Source organism: Montipora capricornis, chromosome 14, assembly GCF_036669925.1.
Source record: "Montipora capricornis isolate CH-2021 chromosome 14, ASM3666992v2, whole genome shotgun sequence".
In the NCBI taxonomy this organism is placed as follows: Eukaryota; Metazoa; Cnidaria; class Anthozoa; order Scleractinia; family Acroporidae; genus Montipora; species Montipora capricornis.
Genome location: NC_090896.1, coordinates 49,542,969 through 49,557,968, shown reverse-complemented (window position 1 = coordinate 49,557,968; position 15,000 = coordinate 49,542,969). Strand labels below are relative to the sequence as shown.

General features: G+C 40.0%; 2 protein-coding genes across 6 annotated transcripts in view; both read left to right on the top strand.

Moving 5' to 3' along the window:
- Window positions 1-3,319, top strand: part of LOC138032092 (patronin-like) — a 34,512-nt gene extending 31,193 nt beyond the window's left edge. For all 5 annotated transcript variants that reach the window (XM_068879682.1, XM_068879681.1, XM_068879683.1 and 2 more), the window contains 3 exons: window positions 185-280; window positions 985-1,049; window positions 1,880-3,319. In XM_068879682.1, the coding sequence (XP_068735783.1) occupies window positions 185-280; window positions 985-1,049; window positions 1,880-2,045 (327 nt within the window). In that variant the 3' untranslated portion in view covers window positions 2,046-3,319. The remainder of the gene's footprint in view (window positions 1-184; window positions 281-984; window positions 1,050-1,879) is intronic.
- A 4,277-nt stretch (window positions 3,320-7,596) lies between these two features.
- Window positions 7,597-15,000, top strand: part of LOC138032503 (uncharacterized) — a 7,830-nt gene continuing 426 nt past the window's right edge. The window contains exons 1-9 of the mRNA XM_068880206.1: window positions 7,597-7,876; window positions 8,727-8,861; window positions 9,790-9,824; window positions 10,081-10,138; window positions 10,524-10,768; window positions 12,264-12,411; window positions 12,906-12,940; window positions 13,537-13,594; window positions 13,963-15,000. The exon at window positions 13,963-15,000 is cut by the window's right edge and continues 426 nt beyond it. Of these exons, the coding sequence (XP_068736307.1) occupies window positions 7,798-7,876; window positions 8,727-8,861; window positions 9,790-9,824; window positions 10,081-10,138; window positions 10,524-10,768; window positions 12,264-12,411; window positions 12,906-12,940; window positions 13,537-13,594; window positions 13,963-14,165 (996 nt within the window). The 5' untranslated portion in view covers window positions 7,597-7,797 and the 3' untranslated portion in view covers window positions 14,166-15,000. The remainder of the gene's footprint in view (window positions 7,877-8,726; window positions 8,862-9,789; window positions 9,825-10,080; window positions 10,139-10,523; window positions 10,769-12,263; window positions 12,412-12,905; window positions 12,941-13,536; window positions 13,595-13,962) is intronic.

Genomic DNA, 15,000 nt, shown 5'->3' with positions numbered 1-15,000 from the left:
GCTACGGTTCTAATTGTTAATTATACAAATCTCGGTTATCGTGCACGCGTTGCCCATATCCGTTTCGTTGTTTGGATGTGAACATAAGGTATTTGCAGCCCTGTGGAGTAGCAGTACCATGCTTGTTTCAAAAACGTTATCCTTTGCGTCTTTCGGGTTGAACTTTTTTCTCTCTCATTTGTAGGCTCTGTCTGAATGCGACGGTCATCATTTTATGATTTTATTCAGAGATGGTGTCAAGTTCCGTGGTATCTACATTCACAACCTTGATAATGACCAGGTAAATTGTCCTTCAATTCGTCTGTCACGGTTAACAGAATTAACTATGAGAGGGTGATGTGAAGTGCTATTTTCTGCCCATCTAAATCATGTGAGCGTTAGCCCCACTCATGGAAATGGGCCCACACAAGGACAGAGAAAAACTCTGACCAGGGTGGGAATTGAACCCGCGACCTTCGGGTTAAATCACGGCTGCTCTACCAACTGAGCTACAAGGTCATACGGGAGTTGGTCGTGGGAATTGAAGAAGTCAAATTCATGGCAATGAGTATGTACAAGTACAAGGGGTTACGTTTATGCAAACGTTAGCCGTGTAGCACTTATATTTTAACAGAATTAACAATGAAAGTGTGATGTGAAGGTACCATGTTTTCGCGCGAAAGTGCACTTGGTATTTCATTGGTGTTTACATAATAAATACATTCCTTTCATTGAGCCGTGTAACGGGAACACATCAGCCCAACATATTAACCTGCTCCCGACTGTGTGGCTTCGTAGCTCCCGTTGGAGCCACCTGAATTTTTTCAGTTGTCTGCAAGAGAGAATTGCTTAAATTGTCCAGATAAATTCAAGGATCATTTCTATCTTTTGTTTGTGTATGCTAACTCGAGTAACTGTTGGACCTGATTTCTTTTAGTTGTTCCATAGTTAGTCCCCTCTACCAACTATGGTTGTTCTAAAGATTTTTTTTGTGTCTGTGTTTAGCTGTACAAGGTATTTGGAATCGGACCACGGCTGGTGACGAGCAAAATGATCGAATTCCTTTACAAGTAAGTGCACTGACCACTATGCATGTGGATGTGTTTGCCGTGCGTGCGATATCTTAACGATTGCCTGATGAGAATCCGCCCTATCTCAAAAATGGCGGTCTTGCAGGGAACCGTCACTTGACAAAAAAAAAATAAATTAAATCACAGGAAAGAACCTTTACAAGCAAGTCAATCTAAACTATTTTCAAAGAAAGCGTTTGTATCCGAAAGAAATAAGTTTTAAAATCGCCTAGTTTTGTTTTCAAAATTTTGCGGGCGCTGCCATCTTAAATAATTGTGACGTATAACGGTTGCCCTATTGTTATTAGACAAAACGTCTTTGTGTCAGAACAACATGGCGCAATTATTCAAGATGGAGGGCCCGCGAAATTTGAAAGTGAAAATAACCGATTTTAAAATTCACTTCTCCTGATATAAACACTTTTTCAAAAAACAAATTTCGAACAAATTTGTTTGTAAACATAATTTTCTTCGGTTTAGAACTTATTCTGTAGTAAGAGTGGAGGTTCCTTTTAAGAACAAAGTGTACATTGAGCGCTTTATTCGCAACCCCTTTCCTTCCTCCTAAAAAAGTCGATCAATTCGCTGTCTCGTGTTTGCTATTTCTATTTTTGTTTTTTTCTAGCTGTTTTCCCTATTATTCTTGGAATTCAAACTTTTTTGTTGTAGTTGTTGCTGTTTGGCCAGCAAGCGTATCAACACGTTTACCGTTTGAGTGTTTAGAATCTTTCGACCGCTTGGTTTTCCGTTGGCGGGACGATAAGTAGGCAACGGCTTGTTGTAGTCTGGTTGTTCCCTGCCTCTCAACTACTTTTTGTGTTAATTTTTAGGTATAACAGTGGCGGAAAAGAGTTCACCAAGATCCCGTCTAAGACAATATCTTTGTCAGTTGATGGATTTGGGATCCAAAAGTCTTGTTGGAATACTGGGAAGCCTGTGGTTGCCTCCAAGACATCTTCAAACCTTAAGAGGCCTCCTCGTCCCCCACAGAGATGAGGGCGTTACCGTCCTACACAGCAAGCAAACTCCTAGCCCCGTGCAAAATCACTTCAAAAAGCAGATTGTGTGCTATTTAATGATACCGTGTTAATTTCCGATGGCAGAGGGTTGTTGGACTCCTGATATGTGAAATCAATAAGGAAGACAGATCAACTCTCGCCTAAGTTCTGTCCTGAAGAGGCCAACCTCTCTGCCTTAGACAATCATTACATAGAAAATTGTTCTTAAAAGTGTAAAGTATGTTGCGCAGTGATCGTTGTGACCTAGCGGGTCCTCTTATTTTGACCACGCTCTAATTGTTTAAACGTGAACGATAAAGGTAACTGAAGTTTGCAGTATCAACAGTCAGTCTCCTGGTTTGTCCGGGAGTGCGCTTGTTTATAGAAGTGGGTTTAAATGTAATATTTGCATCATGAACAAACGTCAACTGAAGCGTCAAATATCGAAGTTGTTGAACATGATCCAATTTAATCGTTAATAAGATGGTATGAGAACAGTATTTAGACAATTAATTTCACCTTTTTGTATATCAAGAAGGACACTGAAATATTTACTTAATCTTCATTCCAAACTTTCTTGTGTATCTGTACAGTGAGGAGAACATGATGGCATTCTTGAATGTCCGTAAATGTAGTAGTTTGACAGATCTTTTACAAAGCTTCCGTTGATAACTGTTTGAGTGTTGGACCAATCACTTTAAGGAGAGGGTTTGTGAGCGAAAAAAAGCCGCTGAATTACCGTTCTGTCCGATCTATGAACAAACGTTTTTTTCCGTCTGATAATGAGTAAATTAGAGTAGCAATTTCTGAATCAAAAGAACTGTCTTAAATTATTTCCTCCACAATTTTTACTGCATTATCTGGCGAACTGTGTCCAGTGTGGAGAAACTGTTCAGATCGTTCAGATGTTAATTCGGTTTCCCTCGAGAGATGGGTCGTGTTACTATGGTTAGAATAGCTTGAAGGAGGCGTTTCTTTCCGAGAGCTGCCAATTCTGAGTGTGCTCGTGTTTCGCTTTTCCTCTTGTCAACCAGAGACGACTGGATTAGAAGCTCTTTGACATTGCTGTGTCTCGTGTCTTTGAGTAGCTGTTCGATGTGGAAAAAGAAAATTAAATATTTATTGCTTCTGAATACACGAAGCTATTTAAAGAGCAGATATTTGTAGTTTGTTTTGACTGCCACTTGCTTTTATGACATTATCAGATGAGGAAATGTATTATTGTAAAGTGAAAGCATGTGGAAATAAACCAGAGTATGCGTTGTATGTGAAGAGTTAGTTTTCAGGTTTGTTGAGAAATTATCGCCAAGTTGATATGTCTTGCAAAGTGCTACAGTCAAGTTGTTTCATGTGTTACCTGTGTCTAATCTTTCTCGTTTTGCATGCGAGCAAAACATCCAGTCTGATTTGATGTTGTACGGCACAAATTTTGTTGCAAACTTTCTCTGAAAATATCCATAAAATTACTTATTTTGTGATTCAAAAGGAATAAAGACAAAGGACCTGCGTCGACAGTCACTTCTGCTCACACCAGCCTCGACTCCATGCATTTTCAATCTTTTTATTCACTCACCAGACACGTGGCAACTCAGTACTCGTCTATCCGCCTTTTCGCCGAGTTTTTTTTTTTTCGCGACCTGAAATTATGACTATTCAACAAGTCCGAGTTTTTGGCGCAAACAACTTACTCTTGGAAATGGAGACAAGAGCCATGTAAAATATATTTGGAAGTCGTTCAAATACAGCGGGACAGATAGGAACGGCGGAAGAGATGGGAAACCGATGCTGTAGTCGGGAAAGTGAAGGTGTTGATCGACCGCTACTTTATCAAAAGTTGGAGGGAGAGAAAAAAGAAGATACAAAGGAATCTGCGGAGGGGAATCCTCTAATTGAAGCGAAAAATAATGATGCTGAAGATCCTACGATGACGGCGGAGCTGCCTCACAGCAACTAGCTACCCAGAGAGAATCACTAACACCAAGTAACTTTCCCTTGATACTGTAGGGAGCCAGAGAACATTGAACTCGGTATAAAAACAACTCATCTGCTTGGAAAACTGATTATATGATGAAATTTATTTTTGAGATTTATGTACGGAGAAATGAGATTTTCGGTTACATGAAATCATAAACAGCCTTAGTATTTACCAAACAATTTGAACTTGGCAGAAAGCGTCTCGTGTCACCAGCAGTTGGAAATGGTTATGCAAATTACTGTAAAAGCTTCATCGGTGAGAGTGTTCTCCGAGCAGTATATTTCATTACTTATGGCACTGAAATTCTACTTAATTGAAATCCAAATTTAACATGCGATTCTTTTTGAGTTTTTTTTTTCCCGTCAAATGAAACTTGAGAGCGGCATTTCAATTGATCATGCGATTCGGGCGAAACGAAGAAAACAAATGAAGACAGGCAATCAAATTTAATTCTGCGAGTTTCGCTTTTATCGCCTGATTTTTCGAGGGTTTATTACTGGCTTGTCCTTTTAAATTCGCAATTTCCCATTTAGATAGTTTAGACGAAGCCAATGACACGAGAGAGCAAGATTGCACTTTGGATCAGCCAGCTGTACACATTATACATTAAATTTCTTGGTGGTCATATTCTTTTATGATACCGAATATTTAGTATTCAACGTAAATATAACAACCCAAGAAAAGCAATCAATCTGGAGACACTAAAGTTTTAAGGAAACACGTCACATTCAATTTTGAAAAATTTAGCTAAGAAAAGTACTGTCCACTGAATCTATTATTCTATTATTTCAGTATGAATTTCTTTAATCAGGGCAAACCCAATGACGTTATCCAAAACGATAAACCCGCATGTTTGTAATCCTTCACGTTTTGCTTTGGAGACGGCTGGCAGGCATGCGCAAAAAGGGAAGATATCGTTGACATCACCTATTGTCTTTAATGTGCTTACCAGAGCCTCATTGGCTGTCGAATCAAAGGTTCTTTTGTTCCTGTGGCATATTTGAATAACGAAAGTAATGTTTGTAAAGAGATATCTTCCCTGGAGTTTCCTGGGAGGGACATTTACAATTCAAATCAATTTTTTTTCCTTTAATTTTCCTGTTGAACTTGTAATAACTTCAAAATCTCGCTATAAAGTGACGATTTATCTGTAAGACTCACTGTTCGTTAGAGAACTTAACCACGGACGACAGTGACAGCTGTTCTTTGATTGCACTCACGTGATAAGACGGCCATGTTGGTGCCAAAACAATAGGCCACTTCGGAAAATACCATATTACTCTTTGTTTGTACCCCCAAATTTTGCATAAGCATTGTCTCCAGTTTCTCTTGAGAATTACAATGGTCCCAAGAGAAAACAAAAACAATGCTTATGCAAAATTTGGGGGAACAAGCAAAGAAGTGGCCCATAGAAAAATGTAGCTCACGTTTTGCATAATAATCAAATTCCCAAAAGACTTTTTCGCAATTGTTCTTTCCACCAACATGGCCACCGTGACGTCAGATGCAATCACTCGATCGGGACCGTAGTGGACAATATTGGCCCTTGGTCGTTTTCATATTGGCCTCATGCTGCCACCACCACTATTACTCATGATTTGCATAACAATAGAATCAAATTCCCAAAAGACTTTTTCGCAATTGTTCTTTCCACCAACATGGCCGCCGTGACGTCAGATGCCATCAAAGAAAGGGAGCCGCGTTATGTAAAAACACAAAATCATATCGCGACTGGTTGGTCCAAGTTCTTCGGTGTGGCAAATGAGTCATGATGATCTTCCATGGAATAAAGTTGGGATAAACAGTATGTACGTTTGGAGAGAAAATTGACAATTTATCGTCGGGTGCCCAGGTCATTCATATAATCTCAAATTCGTCAAGTCGAGTACGGTGATGAAATGTTCCAAAATGTAGAAGGCACGTGCGGGGCGTGAGCCATTGCTTTTGTTCCTAAAATCTATTGTCTTGTGGTTAGCTTGCTTGCAGGCGGTAATTTGTATTTCGGTCGCCATATTGGACGGGTGAAAGTCGGAAGATCTGGAACGAGTGGGTGTATTCCCACTCTGGGACGAGTTATTCTGGGTTTGTTTGTTTGTTATTTATTTGATTGAGTAGGTTGAAGTTTTGGCAGCTATTCAGCTGATGGGAACCTGTGATACCCACTCACCCATACAAAGGACACTCACTCACTCACGAAGGGCAGCCACAACACCGGGAACTTCATCCCCTTCTCTCTTCAAATAGTGATGAAGGTCGCGGTAATTTAAAAATCGGACTCCCCAATGCAAACACTCTTCCTGACATTAAATGTTTCGTTTACCGTTTGCGTTACGAGGTGATTTCATTCCCATACGACCACCGTTGGTCTTCGGTCTTTCAGTTATTTGACAGTTAGACTCTGTAACTCTCTTTCTGATGACGTTGGGTCCTCCGGCACTCAAGCCCGGTTTACACTATAGACATTTGTTGGCACGGCTCGGGTGAAATTGGCACGGGTCCCAAAAAAAAAAAGGTTCGGCTCGGATAAAATTTGCAGTGTAAACAACCTGTCAGTACCAAATTTTATCCGTGCCGAACCAAAATTCTTACCCGTGCTGGGACCTTCGGCGAGGTAGTCCGAGCACGGGTAAAATTGGTACGGGTGCTGAAAAAATAAGGCACGATTCGGATAGAACAAGTAGTGTAAACACTTTAAAGGGCCAAATTTGAGCCTTAATTCATGGAGGCTAGTGGTTTTTTTGCGTATATTTCAAGATGGCTGCTCATTCTCCACCAAAATCACGCGGACGTTCTTGATTATAATTGAACTGCGCATGTCTACAAGAGAACTTACCCCGGCCCTAAAAGTTTGGCACGGTATTTTTGATACGGTAAAAATGGTGTAGTGTAAACAAAAGGCGAGTTTACACGACAGAGCAAAAATGGCACGGGCCCGACAAAAACTGGAACGGTTCCAACAGTTTTTACAAAGAAACAGTGAACTTTAATCCGCTCCGCGCCTATAGATCCGTCGCGGAACGGATAAAAGTTCACTGTTTCGTTTTAAAAACTGTTGGAACCGTTCCAGTTTTTATCGGGCTCGCGCCATTTTTTCTCTGTCGTGTAAACGCCCCTAAAGTTTGCCGAGCTCTTTTTAGGCACCCGTGCCAATTTCACACGAGCCGTGCCGAAATTTTCTGTAGTGTAAACCGGGCTTCAGTGATCAAGAATTGAGACTACGCTGTTAAACTTATCAACGTAATCACTGTAATTTTCATCGTTTTGACGACAGCTAATTAGCAGTGGCCTTTTATTCAACACAGCAATTAGTTCTCTTTTTGTGCCATTATTATTATTATTTACTAGAAGACAGCATCATCCAGTCCAGAAAAATGTTGTCAGAAAAACAAGTTCTGGCTTTCCTTTTCTCGCGCGTAAAATCGAAAAAAAATCAACACCATATCAGCTGATCCGGTGTTGAAATTCACGAGTAGAAATAAGTGCCCTTTTCACAAAGTTGCGCCCTTTCGTTTTTAGTTTCGTGGACACATTATTTCATGGAAAATGAAAGAAGCCAAACTCACATATTTTACTCGGTGCATGACCTCAGCGTTTCATTTTCTTGAAGGCAGTTTCGGCGGATTACCTAATTTTCTTTAAAAGGCGCTATAGTCAGCCTCTCGCCCTCAGTGATTGGATATTTTTATATCTAGAATGCCTCAGTGATTTGCCTATAAAACTGTAAAGCAAAAAGAATCTCACTGTATCAGCCTATCTGGCACGGAGCTCCTTCAACATGGAGAATATGTTTTTGATCTTCTTTGTAACAGTGGCCTTCGTCACCCTTGCAAATGGTCTACCAGCATTGAAAGAAGGTATGTTCAAAAATATCTTTTGTAATAGCAGTGTATTGACAAATTATATCTTTGCAGAAAGCTTGTTATAAGGTAAAATTTTCAACGAGGATAGTAGGTTTGGAGCATTGTTGTTTTGAGAAAGTTGTTTCCATTCTCTTCACACTGAAGGATGCCGGCTTTCAACATTCCGTCCTTAATTCTTTTGTTCAAGAAAATAGCACTGACAAAGTTAAGCTTCGAAAAAAAACTCTATGAAATGAAAGCAAAAGCCCTATACGCCGAACAGCTCGTTCCAACATATTTTCGAAGTAAATTAAACCTATGTACCACACGAAGCTATGATAATTCTGCGTTAACAGACCATAAAGATTTTTGCATACAGTTGTTTAGAAAGTAGGTACATTGTAGGTTGAAGGGAGACAAACGTGGTGAATGATCAACTTATTTTAATGACACTAACTGTCAAACAATTTCACAAACCTCGCCCATACTTCTCGGCCATTTTTCCAAATTCCTCTATGTTGTTGAAGCTAGGAGCTGATAAAATACGAAGTATCCATAACATTTTTCGGGGTTGCCGTGGGCACTGTTTTATCGGACAACCTTCCTAACATTTCTTGAGTCACCTGTGCAGCTGATCTGCGCGCTTCGTCACTGCCGTCATATTAGATGACACAAACAGTAGATCTTTCATCGTCATCGAGCATTCGTACATGACGTCATTGTGTCAAAGCAACTACACCTCGAATTCATGACTATGAAGTCTTACAATTAAACCTCACCACACACTCGTTTCTTCAATCCCAGCCGACGTTACTTCAGCCTCATACTTGTAGTAGCTATGATTTTGTTTTCTCTACTACTGCAGATGTGATAAACTTTGATTACGTCATACCGGCACCGTCGTTAGAGATGACCAGGCGTCAGTGTAGCTGTGAAAAGGATCATCACGCTTGCGGATGCTGCTCAAAGATGAATATTCAAAAGAAGATTGATGCTGAAGGTCAGGTTCAGAAACAAATATTTTTTCTCCTTGGTCTCCTTGTTTTGTCACGCCCCTTTGCTGAAACAATGAATGTCGTCTTCTTTGTACACTTTTGACTACACTGTGGCTATTAAATGAAGGTATAAAGAAGACTTTGATGCGGTTGTTGTCACCGACACTGGTCAAACACCAGATACTGGCACTTGTGTCGAAGATTGTCGCTTAAAAAAACATACCCCCAACTTAAAGAACTTTTTGCTTTATTTTAAACGTATTTATCAAATAGAAAACAATGCCCCCACTGTCAAGAAGAAATGGGAACCTTTTCTGCCTTATAGAAGGCCTTAGACCTGAGTCTCCAACAAATCCAAAAGTAAAGGAAATATAAATGCCTTCTCTACATTTTTGAAAACCTTTTTCTTTTTGTTTGTTTGTTTGTTTTGACTGTCTTTTTACCCAAGGATAAAAACACACAAGACGTGAAGACTTTGCCACTCACTTTTCGCTTGTCGCTCTCCTTTTCATTTGCCTTTGCTAAGTCACCAAGTTTTTTTATAACTTGTTTTTTTTAGTTATTGTAACTAACTACTAATAAACTGTCAATAAAAAAAATAAAAGAAAGGGAAAAAAGTGATGAAATACGCACTTAATATTTTGATGAAAGTCACCAACTCTTAACGTTACCGACCTTAATTTATTTAGGGTTAAGTGTTGGGATTCTCATTTTGAACTCTTGCTACGTTTTTGCTTTAATTGGGGTGAAGAGTTAAGAACTGACACTTTGAACTGTTTATGAAATTAGGCGTGCAATTCATCATTTGTAACCCTGGATAATCTTCCCGTTTCTCCAGGAAATTAAAATTTAAAAAAAAAACGACTTAGGTGTGCTGTTTTGAGAGTGAAACTGTAACCTTTGTGCTAAGAAAACGTTTTGCTTCCTCCACAGTTTGCATGAATGCCTCTTATACTCCATCCGCTAAAGTAAGTTCTTTTTCAGTTTACATTAAATTATTATTAAACATTGCAGTGAGGTAAAATATTGAGATCTGGTGAAAATGTGAACTCCTCATGCTCTGATCTGATAATTAAAGTCAGCCGTATCTCTTTTTTCAAGTGTTAATTTATCAGCAACAAGCTAAGCCAGACAAAAAAAATGACAGCATATTAGTGTGAAATGATCCTGCACTGCTGTTTTTGCACTTAGTAGCGTTTGTTAGTGATTTGTTTTTCGTTTTAGGGCGCGGACTTCTTCATGACATGGGACAATCATGTTTCGTTTAACAAAACCATCACAGGTCAGGAAGAATCACAAACGTCACCTACTAAATTTGCAGATTTTATACTGCTAAATTATATATTCCTTATTTCTATGGTTGCTTGATGTAATAGGCCATTTTACGTGTGCTAAGTTTTGTGGTCCGATACAAACCTCGCACAATGCGGATTGTTAGCATCCAAATGACATGATTTACATTATAAACTCCAGTTTAACTCAGTCCACCCTCGACGCCATTTATAGACCAGGCTATGAGCACAGCAATCATCTGTCGATCGCAGATTTAGTTCTCAAACAATTGATTTATTTAAATAAGGATGAATTGACTTGCTTCTTCAATGTCAAAAAAATAATTAACCAGCGGAAGCGGTAATTAACTGCGTGACTGCTCGATTAATTGACAGGTACCCATCCACCGGCCATCTGTTTTGACATCCCGAAAGGTGGTGGCAAGGCTTGTGTCAAATTCTCCAAAGTCTCTCAAGAGAAGCATCACATCGGAGCATGCACAGCTTTGGAAATTAAAAGTTCCCGCCACGCAAAAGACATCCCTCTTGGTTGCTTTTTCTTCAGAGGATTGGACACAGGGACTTATCTGGAAAAGGATAAGCTTCATATTCTAACAAGAGGCTTTGTCCCAAGCCATACGGTTTGGCGATTGTTACTGATGCATTTGATTTAATTATTAAACTACTAGTTCGTAGAACTTTGATGCGGCTATTAAAACGGGTCTTGGGTTTGGTCCAGAAATCAAAACTGGGGACCTTAAGAAAGGACGACGACGACGACGACGGCTACGAGAACGTTGTCTAAAAATATTATTTCCCGATATTGTTATAATTTTGCGATTCCTCCAAGTCGCTCGGCTTGGACAGTCTGAGTACACATTCCAGGAATGAAATTTTTGATAACGGTGTGGATATTTAGAGCAAAAATTGAAAAGTCATCGTCAAGTGCTCACGTCCTCCACAAAGCCTCAAATTTGATCATTTCACGTCGTTGTGAGGACAAGAACGGCAATGAAATGAATCAAAATGTAAAACGCACGTGCAGGGCGTGCAGAGCTATTGTTTTTGCTAATTAAACCTATTGTTAAGTGGCGTTCTCGTAGCAGTCATCGTTGTCCTTGCTTAAGGTCCCTATTATGGACACAAGTGAACATACAACGGATACAACTCACCCTACCTAAACTGACAACCGAGATGCATGCTATTACTATCCAATGAACGGAAAGACGCAATGAACATTAAGCGTTTTCTGTTTTACGTAAATGCAGATATGTCGAGAAATGAAAGTAATTAGACGCACGCGTCACGAAGTGACCCCTCGCTCTTCTCCCGAACTTCAACATCACCATGTGTCGCGTAATACAGACAATTAGTATCATCAGAAACCCATAAGGGTTTCTGGTATCACCCAACTAGTGGACTAATGCAAATCCTGCATTTTGATTGGCTACGCTACTAGAAGACTACTAGTAATAGTCCTCGAGTAGCGAAAAGCGTGACGCTTTCTTTCATTTTATTCCCAATAAATATTTCTTCAACTTGCATTTGCTAACTTTATTATTGCCTTGTCTGTCCGACTAGTTTACTAAAACAATTAGACCCTTCGCCCTCAAGGGCCACGGACCCGTAGCCTTTGAGGGCGAAGGGTCTAATTGTTAATTAACGCCACGAAGTGTCCCCCAAATGCTGCCCCTAAAGTAAGGATAAACAGTTGCATTCACCCTAAGCTAAAAAGTTAAACGCTGACCTCTACCCTTATTTTATTGCGGGCGGGAAACAGGTAGCAAAGGCTTAGACTTAAAGGGACAATTCTTGTTGGATGTCTTCGTGTTGGTCCTTTCTGGACATAAGTGGGAAAATGTGGAAATGAAAGTCTTTGTAGTTTTATATCGAGGGGTTGGGATTAAGAGCTATTCCCAACCCACTGCTAAAAAAAAGGAGAGAAAACAATGAAAGGACTACATCGTTCATACAACAAAGGAGGAGTGTTGTAGTATCGGTATTTTCCTTCATTATTCCTAAAAGAAGTTGTTTCGATTTTCTGTTACGGGCACCGTCTCAAGGATGAAACATTCTTTAGCGCTTAATTGCCAAAGGTCCAGGAAATACTAAAAGGTTTCCATGATTTCTTCGTAGGTTGACAAGATTCCACAGAACAACAATCTGGACCATGTAGGCGCTACAGATCTTATGCCACTTCATGAAAGTGGTTGCAAATGTGGCAAGTCACCGCCTCGTTGTGACTGTTGTTTGCACGCTAAAGTCTTCAGATTTCCAATTAACGGTACAGTTTTTCGCCAGACTAAGAAAACCTATCTTAAATATGTTAAGTATTGTAAGAGCAGGACAATGGAAGCACTTCGATACGGTAATCAACGTGCTCGTGAAATCAATGATTTCGCAGGAAGAAAAGAAATGAGACAGACGGATTCAGGGGAACTTGGATAGCACCAGATATGAGGATGTCAGCCTGTATAGTAGTACTCTTCACGATTTGGTACATTTACCGAGATGCAGTGGTTTTCATTTGGCTGTCCATAGTACCTAGGTGATTTCTTTGGTTTTGCATTGCTACTTCTTAGGAATGGCTTAAGCGGAGTGTCAGTCAACCAATCAGATTAAAAAGCGTGTGCCCCCACCTGCATGCATTTGCGTCTCGTAATTTCTTTTACGGCAGTGAATGTATAAGCCGCTCTAATGATAGATCATCAACTACAGCTTAATTTTGTTTCTGTGACAAGATAGGTTTCAATAGTGCCTATGTATTTTTTTCTCTAGCTTGTGTTCATGCAGATGTGGACAAAACGGAAACGGTAAGTGTAAATGGCTCCTACTTACACATTTGTTTTGCGCTTGTTTTCCCGACTGCTCGTACCTCGCAGAAAGTCTAACCAGTAAGTGGCCTAGGACGGATATTCTCCTTACCTTACAATATCTTCTGTACTCTCTTGCTAACGGAACCCGTACGATAAACACATCATTAACACAAATTTCGATTCAGGTTTACAGGAACTGAAATGAAACAAAATTATTCCCCTTGGAAAAAAACGAAAAATTTCGAAGCCTGACTTTGCCGTAAGCGGAGTTATAAATCCCTCTATTTTAGGGCTTCAATAATAACCAAAAATAGCAAAGCTGATGGAATGGTGAAGGAATACATCATGATACTTTTCAACGAGGCCGTTACTTACGTCTCCCCGAAACTTGGGAGAGGGGGAGTAGTGTTACGTAAACGCCATATTTACGGCCGCATAGGGTTCTAGTTAGTAAAATACTTCCCCTGAATGTTGTTTGCCCTTTAAAAATGATATTTTGTGTAAGAGTTTCAATCATTTGACAGAATATGAGATCCTCCCGCAATCGTTTCCTTTTAATCATGACTTTTTCTCAAATCTCTTACCTCCTGCAGGGATTCAATTTGGCGATTGTCATAAATAGCTTCAAGATTGTCAGCGAGCACATTTCCGGTAAGAAGTTCGCTAACTACAAAATGACCACTGTCGATAGTTACTAGGAAAGCAATGCTCTCTACGAAAAATGACTGCTAATTATCTGCATATATCAGATATACAGCTTGACAATGTGTCACAATGACACAAAAAGAGGCTGGGTACCCACGAATGTCTTTGTTGTGAGCCAATACGTTTGGGGTTACAGATGGTGTCTGCGACTGCGTCACTTCAGTTTATCCTCCTCGCTTCTCTCGAAAAGTTGACTGTTGAGAATCCCGTTCAAACGAATAATGTCAGCAAAAATTCGTTAACAAATCAATGCAATGCAATTTTCAACACTGCAAAAGCAACTAGCTAAGATGCAAGCATTACTTATTTTTCAGTTGCAGATCCTCCTCCCATCTGTCCCCGTTTTGGCCTCTTCCATAAAGCAAATGTCTGCCTTCGGCTGACCGACGTATCGCTGGCTCCTGATCGTGCCGGCGCCTGCCTGGAGCTGGACATCAACTCCTCAAAAAAGTCCTTCGGGTGCTTTTACATGAAACGCCCGGTTGACAAGAACTACCGCCTAAAGTCACAATTATAATCCTGTTCGAGAGCTACTCACTTTTAAGTCAAAATAAGCTGTGCCAATGAGAGGACATAAATGCCTGGTTCATACTTACTAAGGAAATGTTACTGCACGAACGAATACGTGTTATGTCTTTACCTGTTGATTCATCCGTAAAATCTTTCACGTTCAAGAGCGATGAAGATTGAAGATTTTACTCTTACTCGTCTTGTAGGTGAAAAGTGGTAACGCCACATCAAAAAATTGAAAAAAAATCCTTTCTCTTTCTATTTGCGCATGTATTTGCCGCAACGCGATGAACGCAAATTCAACGCAAGTTAAACACGTTTTTTTTGCTATCACTGTAACAGTTCAAACTAAAATGGTATGTGTCTTATCCGCCATCTTGGAAAATGGAATCCACTTTATCTTTCGTCTGCGCTCTTCTCGTGGACGCTGCTTGCACGTGTGAATCAGGCCTAAGCCATAGTAGAAGCCCATAACACAGAAGTGTCCATCTCTCTAAAATGGCCTTGGCCCATCAGTTTACCGTAATATCTAAATTTAGAACAAGGGTCCCGCCAAATAATGGCCAATCAAATTGGACCTGATGTCCACAACGCTTCTGATTGGTCTGCGGTCAAGAAGCCGCACGAGCTGTACTTGCGTCACGCATTTGAGTACATTTCTTTGACGTACTAAATTAAAAACAACAACCGGAAATAACGAGTTTTTTTTACGGCAACGTGAGATTATAACAATGAACGGTTCATTTTTTACCTTTACTTTGAAACCGTTTGTACCAATCCCGTCATATGGGCCTTATTCGAGCGGCGGCCATATTAGCCATAGACAATAGATTTCGTACCCC